At 46.5% G+C, this 17,826-nt stretch overlaps 1 protein-coding gene across 1 annotated transcript; it reads left to right on the forward strand.

Moving 5' to 3' along the window:
- The first annotated feature begins 11,997 nt into the window (after positions 1-11,997).
- On the forward strand, positions 11,998-13,242 carry LOC149356482 (dnaJ homolog subfamily B member 1-like). The gene has a single exon (XM_089576355.1). The coding sequence runs from the start codon at positions 11,998-12,000 to the stop codon at positions 13,240-13,242; it is 1,245 nt and encodes a 414-aa protein (XP_089432481.1).
- The last annotated feature ends 4,584 nt before the right edge of the window (positions 13,243-17,826 follow it).

The raw sequence follows: 17,826 nt of genomic DNA on the forward strand, positions 1-17,826 counted from the left end.
GGTGGTGGAGGCCGTTAGTCTCTTTCAGAAAACTTACCCCCTTTTTTACTCTTCAAACCAGCTGTGTTCCCTCTGCGCGAAGACGCTGTACAGCAAAGTATGCAGCCCTCACCGCCTCCCCTCCCTCTCGAAGATGGCCCTCTCCCGAAAGCGGGGTGGCGGGGTTATTTTGAGGACAATAGTTAAAAGCTATGCTGGCTCACGCTCCCCCACTGCATTGATCCTTTCACCCGCGCTGGCGACACTGACCGCGCCTCCTCGCTTCTTCAAGGGACCAGAAGCTATTTCTTCGAAGAACACGTACAGCGATCTTCTGCCCATCTCCGTCTGAAATGGTCGGCAATAATGGCGGACGAAGCGGCTTGGCGGATGCACAGAACGTTACTGAAAAAAGGTGCATTGGCCGCGATCGGCCACGACAACCATCACGCATGCAAACATGCTCTTGGTTGCTAACGACCAAAATAATCACTAATATTCGGTGCATGTGCTTTCATACTCATGATTGGATATCATTTTAAAAAAGAAGTAAGTCAGCAAAGACAGACGGCATGATCGGTGCTGTGTTACTCCTCTGACCAATCGCAGCTCTGAACAAAATCAACAGTTTAGCGCTTCAACACACCAGAGGCATGAAAATTATTGCGCTTATAATTTCGGCTTGTGGTTAAGCTTTTATTAAAGAGGTAATAAAAGCTTTAAAAGGAACAGTTTTGCTTCACAGCCAGCGTAAGCTCTATTAGTCCGCGCTGTTCTTCATTTTCTAATAGCGTACGATAAGTACCAGGGCGGTTAATTCCCTCCGTACAATTTCGAATAACGTGCACTGCTTTTCGAATAACCCCTCGTTGTGGCACATGTTCCTGAGCAAATAACAGACGAATAACAGAAAGGGTTCAGGTTAACATGCATAAGAGTTAATAAATCAAAATCAGACGAACGAGCGAGATTGTTGACGCTATAATTTTATGTTAGCTGAAGATGCAATGTAACGCAAATCCCGAATAAATTGCACTCTCATATTTCTGCTCCATTTCAACAACAAAAAAGAGCCCTACTCGCTGATAAACGCGTGATCTTCACCACTAATACTGACAACGCTGAAAAACAAAAATGCAAGAAACTAGGGAAGGAATAATTCTGCATCTGAACTGAGTTGTGAACGTGGCCTGACCATTCCATATATATAGGTACATTTTTGTTTAGAGCACTTTTACCAAGACACGAGCCAGGCCTCAGAGTCGCACTTTTGCTGGTCTACTATGAGATCACCAGCATTTGTACATCTGCTCGGAAACTCCTCAACGCAGTGTAAAAGACATTTCTGCGTTTCCTTTCCAACAAGTGTACGGATCCTTTCTCTCGGCACAAGATAGCGAAGCCCATAGTAATCAGTTTTCGAGATAGCTGCATTTCCTGATCATGTTTTGGCGCGTACAAGTGTTTCACATAGAAGCAATTCAGTTTCAGCTTATTTTAAATTGATAAACAGGGAGCCTGGTGACCAACGCGATTTAAGTCTATTCGAACTTCTCTTGCGTATGAAATTGTGCTGCACGCCTACAAGAGCAGAAAAATTAGCTTAAACTCAGTGTAAGTGTGCGTAACTTTTAGCTTTTAGGTTGTTCCACGCAGCTTTAATGCAGTAAAGTATAGTACTGATATTCAGAAATGAAGTTGACTGCCTCCATTTTTTTTTTCGAACTGTAGCGCTATGGAAGCATCGAATTCCGCAACAAACCAGGTGCCAGAGGAAACAGTAATCAAGGCGCTTATATTGAGGCAGTGCATTTTGAATTCTTATGGAATGGTTCATGCGTCAGGAAATAACTTTTTCTTTTAGAGGCTAATGATAAGCACTAAACAGTACATTGCACTAGATAGACGCTGCCCGAAGACCCAAGCTCGAAAATAAATGAAACTACGGCGTATAAACCGGCAGGTTTTCCTTCATCATCGTAAGTTGCTTCGAATGACTGAGACTTTTGTTTTGTATGCACAAATAAAACTGAGCTAAAGGACACATTGTATCGCACTGACGAACCAATCTTTAACAAAAGCATAAATTCAGCGGTGGCAACTGCCTATATTGAATAAAATGAAAGCGCGTATAATAGACGGAATCGCCCGAATAACCAGTCGGTTGAAGCGTCTTAACGGATGCTTGCTGGCATAGCGCTGGCAGTGCTCCATTTCTGCTCTGTTGACCCATTTTGAAAATATTTTGAGAACTTCGCGAACACTGGAACGATGAGAGGTGAGAACTGCTGCATCAGCAGTTGTCGACTGTCGTTTGAAGCCCTCTTCTGCGCCATCTTCCTCAAATGTTCAAATGTTGTGAATCCCCTTTGTTTGCCTGATGCTTCTGATCACTCGATGCGGCTTTATTAAATCAATATTTTTACAGCTGTATCTATTTCGATTGAGTCAAACTATTTTTGAACAGAGCGGTTTTTCTTTCTTCGGATTCTCCTCACACGTGCGGCCCCATAAGCACAAAAGAAAGTTGAAATTTCTCGCAGCAATATCACGCGGCAATATCAGTATTTAAAACTGTTACTGTGCCTGACATTGAATCAATAATGCTGCAGCATTTACATCGCTTTTTTAGCCGGTTCTATTACTGATTTAGAAGTACAGGAAGGGCAGTTTATTGATATATATTTCGCAGTGCCTTCTGTACGCGGTAGTAAATGAGAGCTGACGAGAACTTCCGAATGATGCTCGTAACTTTAAGCTGCAGCTGCTCTGAAAACTATTCTGTTGCATACGCCACACATTTACGGCAGCATCTGCGTAATTCATACTGCGTAATAGCTGGCTGCATTAAAAGCTTCAAAGGGATACTGCAAGGACTGACAAGACGAGTCTCGCCGCGCTCGTTGTCTCCGATAACGGAAGAGTTGTGCGCACGCCGAAAGCGCGGAAAAATACGTGCCACAAGGGCAGAGAGGCGCATGCCAAAATAATAAGCTACCAGCACATTGCAACGACCAAAGGTTGTCGCCCGCACGCGGGCGGCTTGACCTTGGGACACTACTGGGAACGCAGACGTTCTTTCAGTCAGCGGAGAAAAGGAAAAGAGGGGAAGCGCGGGGTCCGGCGGAACGAAAGAAAGGCACGAAGCATGGAGGAAGGAAAACCTCCTCTGTAATTCCTCTATGGTGCGAAGCAAGCTTTGGAAGTGATGGCTGGCGATTGGTTGTAGTTTCTCGTGGTTTCTCCCTTCTCTCTCTTCAGGTCACGTGCCTGTCTATTTGGATTTGCCGCTCGCGTAGAGTCGAAGACGAAGCCGGCTGTTTACCGCGCCTGGGTGCCGTCGTGCAAGTCGCGACGCGCATTCCTCTTTTCATCTTGTAGTACGGGCCTGTGTGCGTTTAGGTTCTGTTCAGCGATTACTTCATCGTGCAAGCTTCATCGATGTGTGACGCTGCAGTGGGCGACATCTTCGCGAAAGAGTCAACGTCTGAAAGAAACAGCGCACGCCAGATCGTCGCGACGCCCTCATGGTACGGATTCTTTGCGCCCAATTTCAACCGTACAAGTAAGTGACATTTTCGTTTGGTCATACGGGTTGTTTCCTGCCATCAAGTTATGGTGTGTTCAGTACAGATTTTTTTATCATGGATTTTGTGCGCGAGCCGCTGCTTGTTGCTATTTTCTTGTTTTGAGCCGGTCGCGTGCGGCCGGAGGGAGCCTATCGTGTACAACGCACGATCGCAGCGGCGCAATCTGTCTGTACAACACACGATCGCAGCGGCGCAATCTGCCGGCGTCTCTCATGCTTTCTTTCGCTGCAGGTCCTAATCCTTCGTCTGCCGTGCGAAAGAACATTGCCGGTCGTCTCTTCAACGCCAAGTATTTGTCCCTGCTCACGACCATTCAGTAAGGTAAGTCCAAGCTGCAGTCTCCGTTCAGAAAGGGGCGAGTAAATTAGGGTGCGCGCTTCTGTGGCACGTACTGCGCGCAGTGCTCACATCTACTGCAGCACTGTATATGTGATTCTTATTGGACCATAATCCCTTTATAATTTTAGCGCTGCAAGGCAACTCCTTCTGCCAGGCCGCTTTTTTTTTTGCTAATGGACGGCGTCAATTTTTTTTTCTTTATCACGGACTAGCAAGCAAACGATAAAACAGTAAACGTGAAATTTATTTATGCCTAGGCACGAAATTAGCAGCTCATTTGTGCTCTGCGCTTCCTGGCATGCGGCCGTTTTCGCTTACACCTTGCAATATTTTTGCTAACCCAGAATGTGACTTATCATGCCAGCAGTTTTACTGCATTCGAATGGCAAGATGCGCTTGCTAATGGTGTTAAGTTGATATGTAACTGGCTCTTCACTCAGGCTGAGAACTAATAGAGAAAAGTGAACTTGTTTAGTTCTTTTTACTAGTGAAAAGGTCGGGGCTAGTTGGTGGCCAAACATGAGCTCACAAAAGCGTACAGTCTGTCACCTCTTTTTGTGCTCTTGTATTCTCTTGTGAAAGAGGGAGACTTTAGGTTTGATGTCGCTCTAAGAGGTTGAATAGAAGAATACGCTAGTATCTAAGCTTTTCTGTTTAGAACAATAAGGATTTTGGTTGCACTGCTGTAATCTGTCAACGAAAAAAAAATTCTGTAATGAATACTGTCAATCTCGTAAGCAGTAGCAGTATAGTTCTTTCTTTTTTCTGCAGTGGCTGTTAGAAAATATGTTAATTATGTTAGGCACTTAGTGGCAATTCACTGGTAATAGGCCATTGTGCTGTGGAAGTTTGTGTAGGCTTACTGTGCCAGTGCATTGCGTCAATTATGCCTCTTATAAATATGTGGCAAGTGCTGTAATGGATAAAATTTGGAATAAAAAGTTGTTTGTTATTTTCAAAATATTCCTGTAGTTTTTTGAGAATGTGTGCTGCAATTACGTGGTTTAATGAACATATAAGTTATCACTAACCATTACACTAACGCTATAAATGACGCCTCTATTGCAGTGCACCTGGGAGAAGGAGGGATGCAAAGGTGCACAACCATTGTCACTCCTAGCACCGAAGTTCAGCTTGGATTCTTCAAAACCGTACAAGTGGCCGGGACTAGATGTGTGTGGTATGTATGTTTTTATGTAATTGGGACATTGTTGCAAGTTCATCATCACTTGATGTCCATCCGTGAACATAGTATGCTATGTTGCACAGCTGCAGCCATTCTATTACAGAGATTTTAGAGCTTTTCAGTGTTTTCGAGGACTTAGTTCTGGAAGAATTTCTGAATAATGGTTTGATTAATTGTGACCACTTTTTATGGCATGAAGTATAAATGCAGTTTTTTTTTCTGCAAAAGTAGGCTGGACTTCAGCAAAGATTTCATATTGAATTAGTTTGAGAGGCGCTGCCTACAATCCATGTTGCTGACGTCAGAAAAAAATGACACAATTATGGTAATGCTTGGCAGGGTGGCATGCTACCAAGCTAATATGACTAGCACCGTTTATGCATGTGAAGCTTAATGTGATATGCAGCTACGTGAGGCTGTTAATCTTCTTTGCACTGTTCACACTTTCTTTTTGAGTAGGAAGGTGCTGTTCACTGATGTGAATAATTTCCAACAACTCACATGAATCCATATTAGTTTTATTTCACATCGGAGTGAACTTAAAATTTAATTAAGCTCACATTCCCTGCATGTGACAGCAGATATGGAAGGCAACTGTTTTAATAGCCATTCTTGAATGCTGTCAGTCGGTGTTTACAATTTAATTATGCTAAGCATCTGAAAAGATGTGTAAAGGTAACATTGTATTGTGCCAGCAAAATGTAATTCATGAGAATTACTGCTGCTGCATATGCTGCAAGCATTGGATGAAGCAGCACTGTCTAAATAAAAAGACGAGATTTGTAATTTCCTCAAGTAAAAATAGTGCTTTAGAAGGAGACTGTTCTATGCTGCTTGTGTAGTTAATGTAGTCTGTCAGTGAAGGCCAGTCCATAACCAAAGCTTTTTGCACAGGCATAATGTAGAGGTGTAGTATGAAACAGGCTATGAACGTGAATAAAAAGTATCTGTATTATAATGTGGTCCAAATAATTTTTGGGTATGACGTTACCTCATGCATGGAGACAATTCTTTAGATGTGTAAGTTGCCCTTGCTATTATTTCACATTTAGCCGAAAGCTTTTCTTTGTTTTCCAAGAGTGGTACACTAAGACTTATAGTGCATAGCCTTTGTGCATAGGCCTTTCACCAGGTATTTAAACTGTATCGAAAGGCTGTGACAATGGAATGCACCCAAAAATGCCATCACAGGGACAAGCTTCCTGCTGTTTGCTAATTGGAAATGAATTCACAGGTAATATATGCAGGGAAAATTACAGTTGGAAGTATCACTCATTGATGCTCATATAATCACCTACACTTCCCTTTTAGGAAGAAAATTCACTGTATGGGCAACAAAACATATAATGGCATCAGAGACCAGAGACATATTGTTAGCAAGGGCTGCATGAAACCTTAACCACTCTAGATACGGAGAAATAAAAACACGAGAATGGAGGGAAGGGTTTGTTAAACGGCATTTCATTTTAGTATCACCTTTTAGTAGCTTCCATTTCATGCACATGTTTTTCTGTTTCTCGATATGACCCTCTTCTTAGTCTGGCATCCGGGATGCCTACAGCCTGACCGTGCAGCTGGGCACAATAGTCTGGATTTTTCCTGAGAAGCCAGTGTGCTTGTGATAATGTCAGCATATGTGAGTGATTAAGTAGCTGCCATTTAGGACATGTTTTGTTTTTCCTGCATATCTTTTCTGATTTTGGTTCTCAATAATAAACAGAAGCCTGCACTTGTGGCATTGTTTTCATGCATTTCCATTTATCCCTGCCTTTTGTGTGGTTTACACTTTTAGACCTGAATTAACTAAGCCCATGGTCACGTCGTCTGAGCTTTGTGGTTGCAAAATTCATTATATGTTTTCTTCTCTGTGCAGGTCAAATACATGGTACATACTGCCTCCACCTGTATAAAGAAGACTGCCAGGGTCATTGCTGTAATATGGTGTAGCATGTGGCAAAATAAATATGACGGTATGTTTCTTTCTCCCATTCGTTTATGAATTCTTTGTGTACATTCTGCAGTAGTACCTGCACCTGAACACACAATGACACAGACCATCTCACATGAAAGATTCGTCGCACAATTTTGACACTGCCTGCACTTCCAGAAAGACTCGGGCTTCTACCATATGGGTCAACTTTAGTTCTGCATTCAGTGGGCAGGTTTACGCTACAGAAGGGTAATAATGCTCTCATGTGGACAGTATAAATACACCACCGAGTAGTGCATAGATACCCCTTGCAGTAGGGCATTACTTTGTACCACTAGAAGGGTAACTTTATCCATCATGTAAGGGTATAAGCTTGCACCACAGGGGTGCAAACTTTGCTCTGTTTATGACGGTATAAGTTTAGTCTTTGACAAAGTAACTTTGCACTTCTATACGTAGCATAAATTTACCTGCTAAAGGTGCAAACTTGCACCTTGCATGCTAGGATATGTTTATGCTTTCCTCAGGCTAACATTTACCCCTTTTAGAAAGGCCTAATGTTATACCTAACTGGTTTAAAGTTACTCTTCTTATGTCAGTGCAAGTTTAGGCTATTAGAGCGTAACATTACTCTATGTGCGAGAGCATAAATACTTAGCCTCCAAGAAACAGCGTAACCTTACCCCCAAAAAGGTGTCAGCTCAGCGACAAGTGTTTTACCCCTCAAAAAGACTAAGATCACACCTTTTTTTCTTAGAGTGTGCTCTCTGAAGCTTCTTGTTCGCGCTCCTCGACTGCGCGTTCCTCCGGCGACTTCACCATTCGCCTGTTCGTTTCGCCCTTCGCGTTTCTCGCTCTTCATCTGTTTCCGCACCCCGTTTAATGTCTTCGCTGGAGCTGTTCCGCTTGACGCCTTGCTGTATCTACTGGATCCGTTGACTGACTTTGGCGCGCTCTTCTTTTTTGCTTTACTGTTAATCTCGTCGTGCATGCCGTTCAGCTTCAGAATCTGTCCAAGAACAGGCTTAGTCAATGATTAACCGTTTGCTGCACTGCACCTTCCTCCGGCGTCTTCATGCATCGCCTTTTTTTTCTTGCGTCTGAATATGTCCACAACCACGTTTATCACTCTTCATCTTTACACCCTTATCCAATCGGCTATAGCTGCCCCCCCCCCCCCCCCCGCCTTGCTACCAACGGCTACAGCTGGCGCGAATTTCCTCCGAGACTTCAAGATGACGAGTGAAAGCTTTTCCGCTAGGGACCAGTCAAGTGCTGGCCACAAAACGCAAGAACGAAATCAAATTTAAACACACAATGAGAAAGCGATTGATGTAAAACCAAAATATACAACTAAAACTAAGGCAGGTATGTCGCATCTCGTTCTATGATGACCTGGGCACTTTTTTCAGCTTTATTACTTTTATGCAAATAAAGACTCAGAACTGAAAGCTGCGAAAATAGTTTCATAAGGGCCCTAGCAACCTGGGGCCATTTGTTTGGTATATAGCCAGCATTTTTTCAGGCAACCAGCGCGCGACGACGGGTAGTCACATCTCTTTGTTTCAGCAACAATAATATGAGACTTCTACAGTGTGAAGCACGTTATCTTGACGCCGAGTACTCTTAATTCGCGCATTTCACAGCGCATTCAAAAACTGCCTCACATCTGCTCTAGGAAATACGCAATCGCTTGATTAGAACATAGACAGAATCGCAAACAACGCGTTTGATTGCTGCCGGCCTTTGAGGGGCATTGTTGCGCAATATAGCTTGAAGGTCATGCCTTCTATGATCAAGTTTTTCCTTTCGTGGCAAACGTTGATTTTGCGCGTAATTTCACTGAAATACTTTAGCGTAGCGGTTCGAGTCCTTGGCACAAACGACGAGAATTCGCAACCAGTAGGCCACCCCGTAGCAGCGAGGGCGGCTACGACCCCGAGACTTCAGAGCATTCCGCCTGGTCCGGCACCGCTGAGGCAGCCTGGCAGTTACACCCCCGTCGCTGCCCACTTGGTTACATGGGAGGCCGGACTTCGCGGTGACAGCAATGAGGAGAGGCCGGCCGCTGACAAACACCGGGCGATGAAGTTCAGCCGCATGGCGACAATGTAACCCGTGGCTGCGATCACAAGCAGGATGGCGAAAACAGCGAAGGCCCGCCACAAGCTAACCGTGTCCGTTTTGATCGATTGGAACACGCCGCCCTGCGCGGAAGTTTGGGGCGTTCCGGGCTCGTCCTCACTAGACGGGGGCTCTCGTCGCAGCTCCATCTCGTCAGGGGACGCCTGCGGAACTCCATCGTCCGCGGCCTCTCGGAGGCCATCTTCCACAGAACGACTGCCGCACTTCCACCTGGGCGACCACGTCTTCTATGGTGTTTCTTTCGGCACCGGTCGCCAGTCCTCAGTCCGGGCAAGCTCTGCGCCCGTTTCTGAGCATGGCTCGCGCAGATTGCGCGCATGCATTGGCAAGCGTCATCTTCTTCTTGTTCACAATATGAAAATGGCACATACCCACGCGGGGGATTGCATTGTCGTTCGCTTTCTTCTTCGAACGAAAGCCATGAAAGCTGGCCAGTGGCGCTTCCCAAGTTCTCCATTGAATTCTTCTCGGCTGCGATCGCTTTGGAAGTTATCGCTTTATTCTGTAGACTGCGGTGGAGTGTAGCAAGGCCAGCAGTAGGAGTGAGGCAGTGAGAATTAGAAATTGGGGTAAACTTAGGTAGTGCATGGGCGGAAAGGAAGAGCACAGAATTCAATATTTTGACGCATGGGCGGCGAAAACGGTTTTTTTAAAAATGGAAACTCAAACCAAAAAGATTAAGCCCATTGTCCAGCATTGATTGCATCTGTGGGAAGCGAGGAGAGGTCTCACAAAGAGGCAGAGGAGGCAGAAGCCGAACAAGAAACTAAAGGAAAGAAAGCAGAGCTTACGGAGCATTGGTATTTGCTCACGGGCTCTTGATTGGATCTACTCATTTCGGGCCCCTGACTATACCCCTATTTTTGTAGCTTAGTTTCTGGCCATTGAGTTGGCCTTAATAAGGATTCCCTGCAGTATCACTCGGGTTATTATACTCTCAGACAACCTTTCTGTTTTGGCAGCGCTCGAAACCTCGAGTGATACTCCTATGAGCCGTTCCATTCAATTTTTTATTCCTCCACAGGTTTCAGAAGTACGTTTTCACTGGGTCCCTGGGCACTGTGGCATTGTTTCTAATGAGAGGGCTGATTTTTTAGCAAAAGTCTGCCCTTGATGGTTCTATTGTCCCTTTCGTCCCAAATACTGTTCACTTGACTCTAACACGCTTTAAGCGATTCCAGCGTTTCCACACCTTGAGCCATGAGCCCCTCCTCGCTGCAGCGGATTTTCAACACCTGGCATTTCCTTGGAGTGTGCGGATGTGCAGTTCGAGGCAATGTGAGGTGTCCATGACCCTTTTTCGCTGCAGGATACCGCGGCTAAATCTTTATTTATGCCGATCGGGGTTTTCGATATCCAACCTTTGTGAGTCTTGTGGCGAAATTGAGTCTATAGAACATTTTATCCTCTCCTGCCGGCGGCTCGCTGCTCTCCGTAGAATTTACTTGGAGACCCCCTCGCTCGGCTTGGGCTTCCTTTATCTATTCCGATTCTCTTATCCTTCGGGGCAAGCGCCAAGGGATATGCCCTGAAACCAGTGTTCGATTCTATTCACGATTATATAATTTCATCTGGTAGATTCCTCTGCTAGAATGTGAATTCACAACTTTTCTTTCTCCGTATTATTTGTTTCGTACAAATTCTAGCTCTGCGTCCCAAAATTTTAGATTTTAAAAATACTCCATTCCCTGTACATGAGTGCGTTTGTATCCGCTATGCACCCTGGCCAATCCCCCGCCGTGGGTATGTGCCATTCAGCCCAAGGACATCATCATCATCATCATCATCGTTATCCGGAGCAGTGTGTCTCGAATTTAGCACAGCATCTGCGACTCTTTTAATGGTAGAATTGCTCTCATGGTATCTGGTTCATATTGAGATGACTGATGCACCAGGAAAGAGTAAAACAGCACAAAGCAAATCTGTTGAAACCTGTAGACAACTTCAAGGGGAACGAAAGTGAGCTAAATGCAGAACTTAAATGTGGATACATAGAGTCAGAAGGTGTCGGTTTAGAAATGGAAGAATACACGGGAACAGACAATGAGGGAATCTACGAGGAGATCTCAACCTGGTAGGTGCGTGCCGCTTTCGTGCACAGGAGGAGGGATACCTGCCCTGGCGGAGATCGGATGAGCATCAAAACGCTAGCTAACTTGGACGAAAAGTCGCTGGAATATATCACGGAATCCTTTAGCGAATACTGGTCAGTAGGAACACTTCTTCAGGAATGGAAGACAGCAGGAATTATGCTTATTCTTAATCCTATATAGAGATCATTATCAAGAATTTGAGGTCAATATTGCTAAATTGGTGCACCTTCATGGTGATGGAAAGAGTAATATACAAAAGAATTTAGACATTTAGATGAAAGTGGCTTCTTCCCAAACGCGATGATTGGTTTAAGTTCAAACCTTTCGACTCAAGATGTAGTTTTACAGTTAAAAGAAATGATCTACAAACCTAGATGCTATCAGAGCAGGGCAATTTTAGCATTAGATCTCAAGGTGCCGTTTATAATATTGCCACCCTTATTTTAGACACTCCACTGGCGCCCCCGTGCGGTCTATCTTCGTACATGGATTGCTACCCAGCGACTCCGCCAAAATGTGACCGGACGCCGGTAGAGGGTTCGCACAGTACTTGGCAAGAGCACTGAGCAGAGAACAGCCGACTGACCCTAGAGCTCAGCAGAAGACGACGAAGTCCGGCGCGCGACAAAGGACGAAGACAGACCGCACGGGGGCACATGAAGAAGAAGAGACGTGGCTACTTCACGCTGTCTGCTTATCTCTTGTCCCTCCGAGCCCGCTGAACAAGAGCGGAACATGGTCAAGGACTACTACCAAGTGCTCGGAGTAGACAGGAGCGCAGGCGACGAGGACATCAAGAGGGCCTTCCGGAGGTTGGCGCTCAGATACCATCCCGACAAGAACAAGGCTCCCGACGGGGAGGAGAAATTCAAGGAGATAAACGAGGCTTACAGTGCCTTGACTGACCGGAAAAAGCGCGAGGCCTACTACAGCTCAGGCGGCAAGGGCTACCGGAGCGGATTCTCTTCCAACACCGGCAGCCACTTCGGACCGGAGACATCCTCCTTCAGTCATCACTTCAGCGGTGACCACCAAAGGACATCCGGTGAGTTCTTCAGCAACTTCCGTCGACGTAGCGATCCTGCCAGCGCCTATCAGCAAGCGTTCGGTTCTAGCGGCCTGTTCCAGCAGACTTTTGGGCCAGGCAGCAAATTCCAGCCGACGTTCGGTCCTGGACGTACTTGTGAGCAGACATTCTGTCCTGGAGGTACCTTTAAGCATATGTTCCGAGCCGGCGAGAGCTTTCAGCACACCTTTGGTTACAACTGTGGAACGTTTCAGGCGACCTTTCGTTTTGGCAGTGGGTCTGCGATGTTCTACCACTCCGGCAGCTCCTCCTTCGGCGGCGCACCAACCGGTTCCCAGACGCGTTCAACGGTGCCTTCGTCTGGCCACACTGCAAACGGCTCATCGCAGAGTGCCTACTCTCGCCGATCAACAAGGTCCTCTGCCACAGGGATTTGCAACCAACGCGAGCAGCAGGTTTCTGTGGTCGAGCGGGAAATTTTCGTGACCCTGGAGGAAGTCTTTCACAGCTGCGCGAAGAAGGTGAACATCGCTTGGAACATCGAAGCACCGGACGGCCACATCGTGAAGCGTGATGAGAAGCTCGTCCAGCTCAACGTGAAGCCTGGAGTGCCTTTAGGGACCAGGCTGGTCTTCCAATGCCCCGGAGAAAGGACGTCATCGGGCTCGCCTCCGGCTATTGTCTTCGTGATTAGCGTAAAGGAGCACCCCCTGTTCAAAAGGGACGGAGCAGACATACAGTACACCGCATATCTAACACCCTGGCAGGCTCGGTGGAGCTCAAGGATTGACATACCTACCTTGACGACGGGTAAGATCTCACTGCCCTTGAAAGCACCTGTGAGCTCTGGAACAGTGAGACGCCTCGGTGGTCAGGGCTTGCCTTTCCGTGGATACTCCAAGGGGCGTGGCGATCTCATCGTCATATTCCGGGTGCTCTCTCCGGCCGTCTAATTAATCACCAAGAAGAGAGGCTGCAGATGGTGCTGGGGCCTTGCGCATGGACTTAGCGAAACTGAAACCGTAAACATAATAAAGGCGTTTATTTTGAGCACGATTACTTACACATCACCACGTGTGAAATGGAAGAAGAGGAGAAGAACAAGTTGGACGTCATAATACTCAAATTATATAAAAGACCGCTTGTTAACCAGGTAAACGAAGAATAGAAAGAATAATATATATGGTCATTCAGAACACTGCAGACGAAATTATAGAAGGCCAATCGATATCGCAGAGGATACGGATATCAGGAAGCAGGACAGGAAGGGACGTAGTCGATAGAGTAGGCCTCCCATGCATTTTGTCTACGGAGGACACAGAGAACTTCGAAATCAAGCTCAGAAGCAAGATCGAGGTGCAGCCCATTCCGAGCAATATGCACCCCGAATTAAATAAGAAAACTAGAATTGCTAGGACGAACGCCATTAGAACATGGGGCTGGTTGGAAGAGGCAATTTAAGTGGACATGACAGGACCGTTCAACAGAATATCAGCCACGGCATGCACGGATGCGCAAGAGAGATTAGTTAATGCAGCATCAATTCGATGCCAGGGAATCCTAAAGGCGGAGGAGGCGGCAATTGCTTTGACGATGGTTTCTCAGAAGGCCTCCTGTGGAAATACAGACTCCTAAATTGCATGCAGTAACTATGCCAGAGGAAGGATGGATAAACACGCAGACAGAATACTGAGTCCTAAATAAGATAGACTTTAATTCCATAGTCATGTGAACTCGAGGACACTCTGTGGATGTTGTAAACGAAGGCGCTCACGCTGCTGTCCGCGCCCCATTACCCCGGGTCCCCCAACATTAGGAAGGACAAAATTATTCAGAACCGATATTAACCTATAGGCATTTACTCCAACGCTTGAGCTTAAAGAAGAAAATATACGCCGAACCACGCAACAATCTAATGAGAAAGCAAGGGGTCTGTGACGTTCACTGAACTTATTGATGCGCCATTCAGTCTCCAGCACAGAGTGTATGACGCGAAGTAGCGACTTCGACATGTTCACCTGTCCCCGGTTGGAGGGTAACCAAATTCGTGGGACCGCGGACGCACGAGAGAGGCTCGGTGGCTGCTCTATTGTTGGCGGCGGCACCGCCGCCAGAGCGCTCGTTCTGTCTCATCTTGCCTTCCTACCAAATATTTCTTTCCATGCGAAGCTTTGTGCAGTGTTCAGTGTTTGAATGGCGGCAATCGTCATTGCTGTGGCCAGTGCATGTTTTTTTTTTTTGCGTCTTCTCGTTTCCATACGTGGCAGTCATTCACTATGCTCATGTACAGAGGGCAAAACGCTTGCCTAGAACACGTTCAGGGCGTGTTTCAGGCTGATTACGCGATATCTAGCGATAACATTTGGTTAAAAATTGTCTGTATGTAAGCCTTTTCAGTTAAATTCATAGGACTTCATCGTCATATTTCGCCTTCCTGGTCGCAGCGGCTTTAGGACATGCGGAACAAACAGTTCGGTTGCTCTAGACATGTGTTTTGCCCTCTGTACATAGCTTACTGTGAGGACGTATGTGTACGGTGGCCGATTGGTACGCGATGCGGCGCCAATGGGTCGTTTGAGCTTTGGGCCCTCAGAAGAGGCCCATGGTTAGGCTGTAGGTGCCACTGGGCGCTTCACCCCTAAGCGACAGCTTTGTTTTTTTATAAAGAAGCTTGAGTGATTGTTGTCGAGGCATACGTGTGTCCCGTATGCACGTGCGCGGAAAAGGAAACGTAGAGGAAGGCAAAGGTTCGCAATGCAGTGAATCCAGTGCTGTATGTATGCGTGCTCAGAACCCCTTCTTTCCCATGTATTTGGTTAGCTGATATCCTTTCCCCAGTCTTTGATTAGTTGACGAAAAGTTTACTTTCCTTTCCCTAACCATCGATTGATGAGAAGTGTCGCTGCTTGATTATTGTCTGCTGTCCCCACCAAGGGCGGAGGCAGAGAGCTTAGATCTCAGAGCTCTGGGTTAAGCGGGGGCTGATTTCGTCTAATCAACGGTTCAATCATGCTGTAAATAGTTTTCTCCTTTCTCGTTTCTTTTTGTTTATTTATGTGTAAATAAATAGCTAACCTTCTTTTCCTGCTGCCGAGTAATGTGAATGTTTGCGGGGCCGAACCATCAATCCATCAAGAAACCCGATTTCATCATCAAGTGTTTCCTCAGGTCGCCAGGTAAAGGGGAAACTAAACTGGGCCAGTCGCGACAGGATATCAACGTCTTTCTACTCGAGGCATTTGACGGAAGGTGAGAGAAACAAATCGCTGGACAAGGTTCAGAGTAGTTCGTCCTAAAGGAGAAAACGTGAAGCTGCTTCGAGGAAAAGACGTCCAGAAGCTTCAAGAGCACTGGTCGATTTCGAGAGGATGTCCGAGGCTCAACTCAGCGAAGACAAGCCGTCGAGGGTTCGAGACAGCAAGCTGCTGAAAGCAACCAGGCGTCCACATCCAAAGGTTCAGAGCAAGAACCAGGCGACCAAGTCAAGCAAGTTCATGTCGGCGAGTTGCTGAGAGAGCCAGGGCTCAACTCATCCGCATCAAGGAGCCTGCTGTTGTCACTCAGGACGACGAGATCACCATGGCAGTAGACAGCGACCAGCGAGGCTTTCTCCGAATTCACCATGTTGGTGTAGCGTTTACGTACTAGAAATGATAACACAAAAAACGGACTTGGCTGCCTTACGGTATGATAGGGAGGGCATGATGCGACGTGTGGAAATTGAGGAGGCAGAAAAGCTGCTTGAAACTGAGAATCTCAAACACGTAATTGAACGGGAGAAGATAAAGCTTGCACAGATGCAGTTGAAATTAAAGCAGAGAACCAAAGCTGATAGTGAGATGTTATTTGTGGCAGTTCAATGTTTTCACTGCATGAAATGTGGGCATTCAATGATGGAGTGTCCGAACTCGAAGGGAGAACAAAATATTCCCGCTGAAAGGAGAGATGTGTGCAGACTAGTAGCCCATGTGGAGATGCTGGTGCCTGATAAGCTGGGTTCCCAATCGCAGATGATTGTTAATAAGATCAGTCAACCAGACAAGGTGGAGGACAAGGAATGCATCGATTCGATACCAAAGGGCGGAGTTCTGAAGGCTGTGTGGATTCAGGGACCGAAATAACGCTAAGAGGAGAAACGATTCAGTCACTTTCTTGGGGTGAGTGCTCCGATGAAATAAAACGGGAAGATGTGGTTCTCCAGGTAGCAGAAGCTGATCTGTCGTGTGCGCCAATAGCTACAGCTGTGGAAGCTGCAGCAGTTAGCCAGCAGGGCCTAACCCTGTGTGCGATACCAGAACGGATGGCTGATGGCATAGGGGTGTTACTCACGCCCGTGACGAATTTGCTGCCAGATCAACCAAAGATAGAGCAGAACCAGTAGGTACATGAGTGCATTTCTCGCGAAGAAGAGTTCAGCACCGTGCCAGAACCGGTTGGGGCTAACTCGGAGGTAGCAGTAAGGGTCGACGACGAGGAGAAACAGGATCTGATAGCCGGAACACTATTTGCAGGCGATACCAGCTGTCAAAAATGAAGTGGTTAGCCAGCCGGTGCTCACAATATGCGCCGGGACAGCAGATCGGCCTGAAGATGTAGGCAAGTTGATAACACCTGAAAGGCTCTCGCTGCTAGAGCAGCCAAAAAGAGAGTGGCTACATGAAGAAACTGAGCAAGCAAAATTTGGAGAGAATTTCAAAATTTCCCACTTACCTGTTCTAGACAAACCTGAGGCCCCAGTACAACTTCAGGCAGTTCCGGAAGCTGCAAATGTTTTTCGAGTAGATTGTGAGCTAACAGGGATCGCTGCAATAGATTTCGCGGCAGCTAGGGAACTAGGGGATTTGGATAATGCATCTAACCCTGTGGGTATCAGCGTGGAGGAGAAACAGTATGTTTCATTACCAGAAGTGAGCAAGCAAGATGATGAAGGTAACTGTGAGGAAAAAATGCTTGACGGCATGATTTTCTTTGAAAGGAATGTCAGCGGGCAGCTGTACAAAGAGCTAGCGCTACCTGAAACTCGATCTAAAACTGCACGTGAGGTAACCGATGAGAGGCGTAACGCTACTGTGGAGATCAAAGGGGCGAAAGCAGACCGGATAGGAGCTGAAATCTTCGTAGCTTGCGGGGAGCCGGTGAGCTCTACTGATCCGATAGCGGCGGCAGCTTTTGCAACCGGCACTGTGCCGGATAATTCCGAATTACGGTCCAATCTTGTGGACAAAGCTCAACAGAAACACGTTGTTCTGTTTCGAGATGTAGGCGGCTAGAAGTTATTTTTGCCAGTTTGGTGCACCGATCTGACATGGTGAATTCTAGAATGTGCAGATTGGTTTCTGGCTTCGTTTATGCGGATTGAACTAACCGCTATGCGTGTGTGTTGGTGAACCGATTGGACAGCCGGACATACGTGTGCGTGTGTGTGTAGTTCTATTTTCGTACACCGCGGCTGAACTGTAATCTGACACGGACAGCAAGCGTCCGTGTGACATTCTTCGTTTGGGGGGGGGGGGTGAAGTTCGCTGAACTTTTTGATG

This window comes from Amblyomma mixtum, chromosome 3 (assembly GCF_055824585.1).
Source record: "Amblyomma mixtum isolate Tamu chromosome 3, ASM5582458v1, whole genome shotgun sequence".
NCBI classification, from domain to species: domain Eukaryota; kingdom Metazoa; phylum Arthropoda; class Arachnida; order Ixodida; family Ixodidae; genus Amblyomma; species Amblyomma mixtum.

Bases quoted from the DNA above. Each gene is read 5' to 3' on its own strand.
- LOC149356482 (XM_089576355.1), top strand. From the start codon at position 11,998: ATGGTCAAGGACTACTACCAAGTGCTCGGAGTAGACAGGAGCGCAGGC.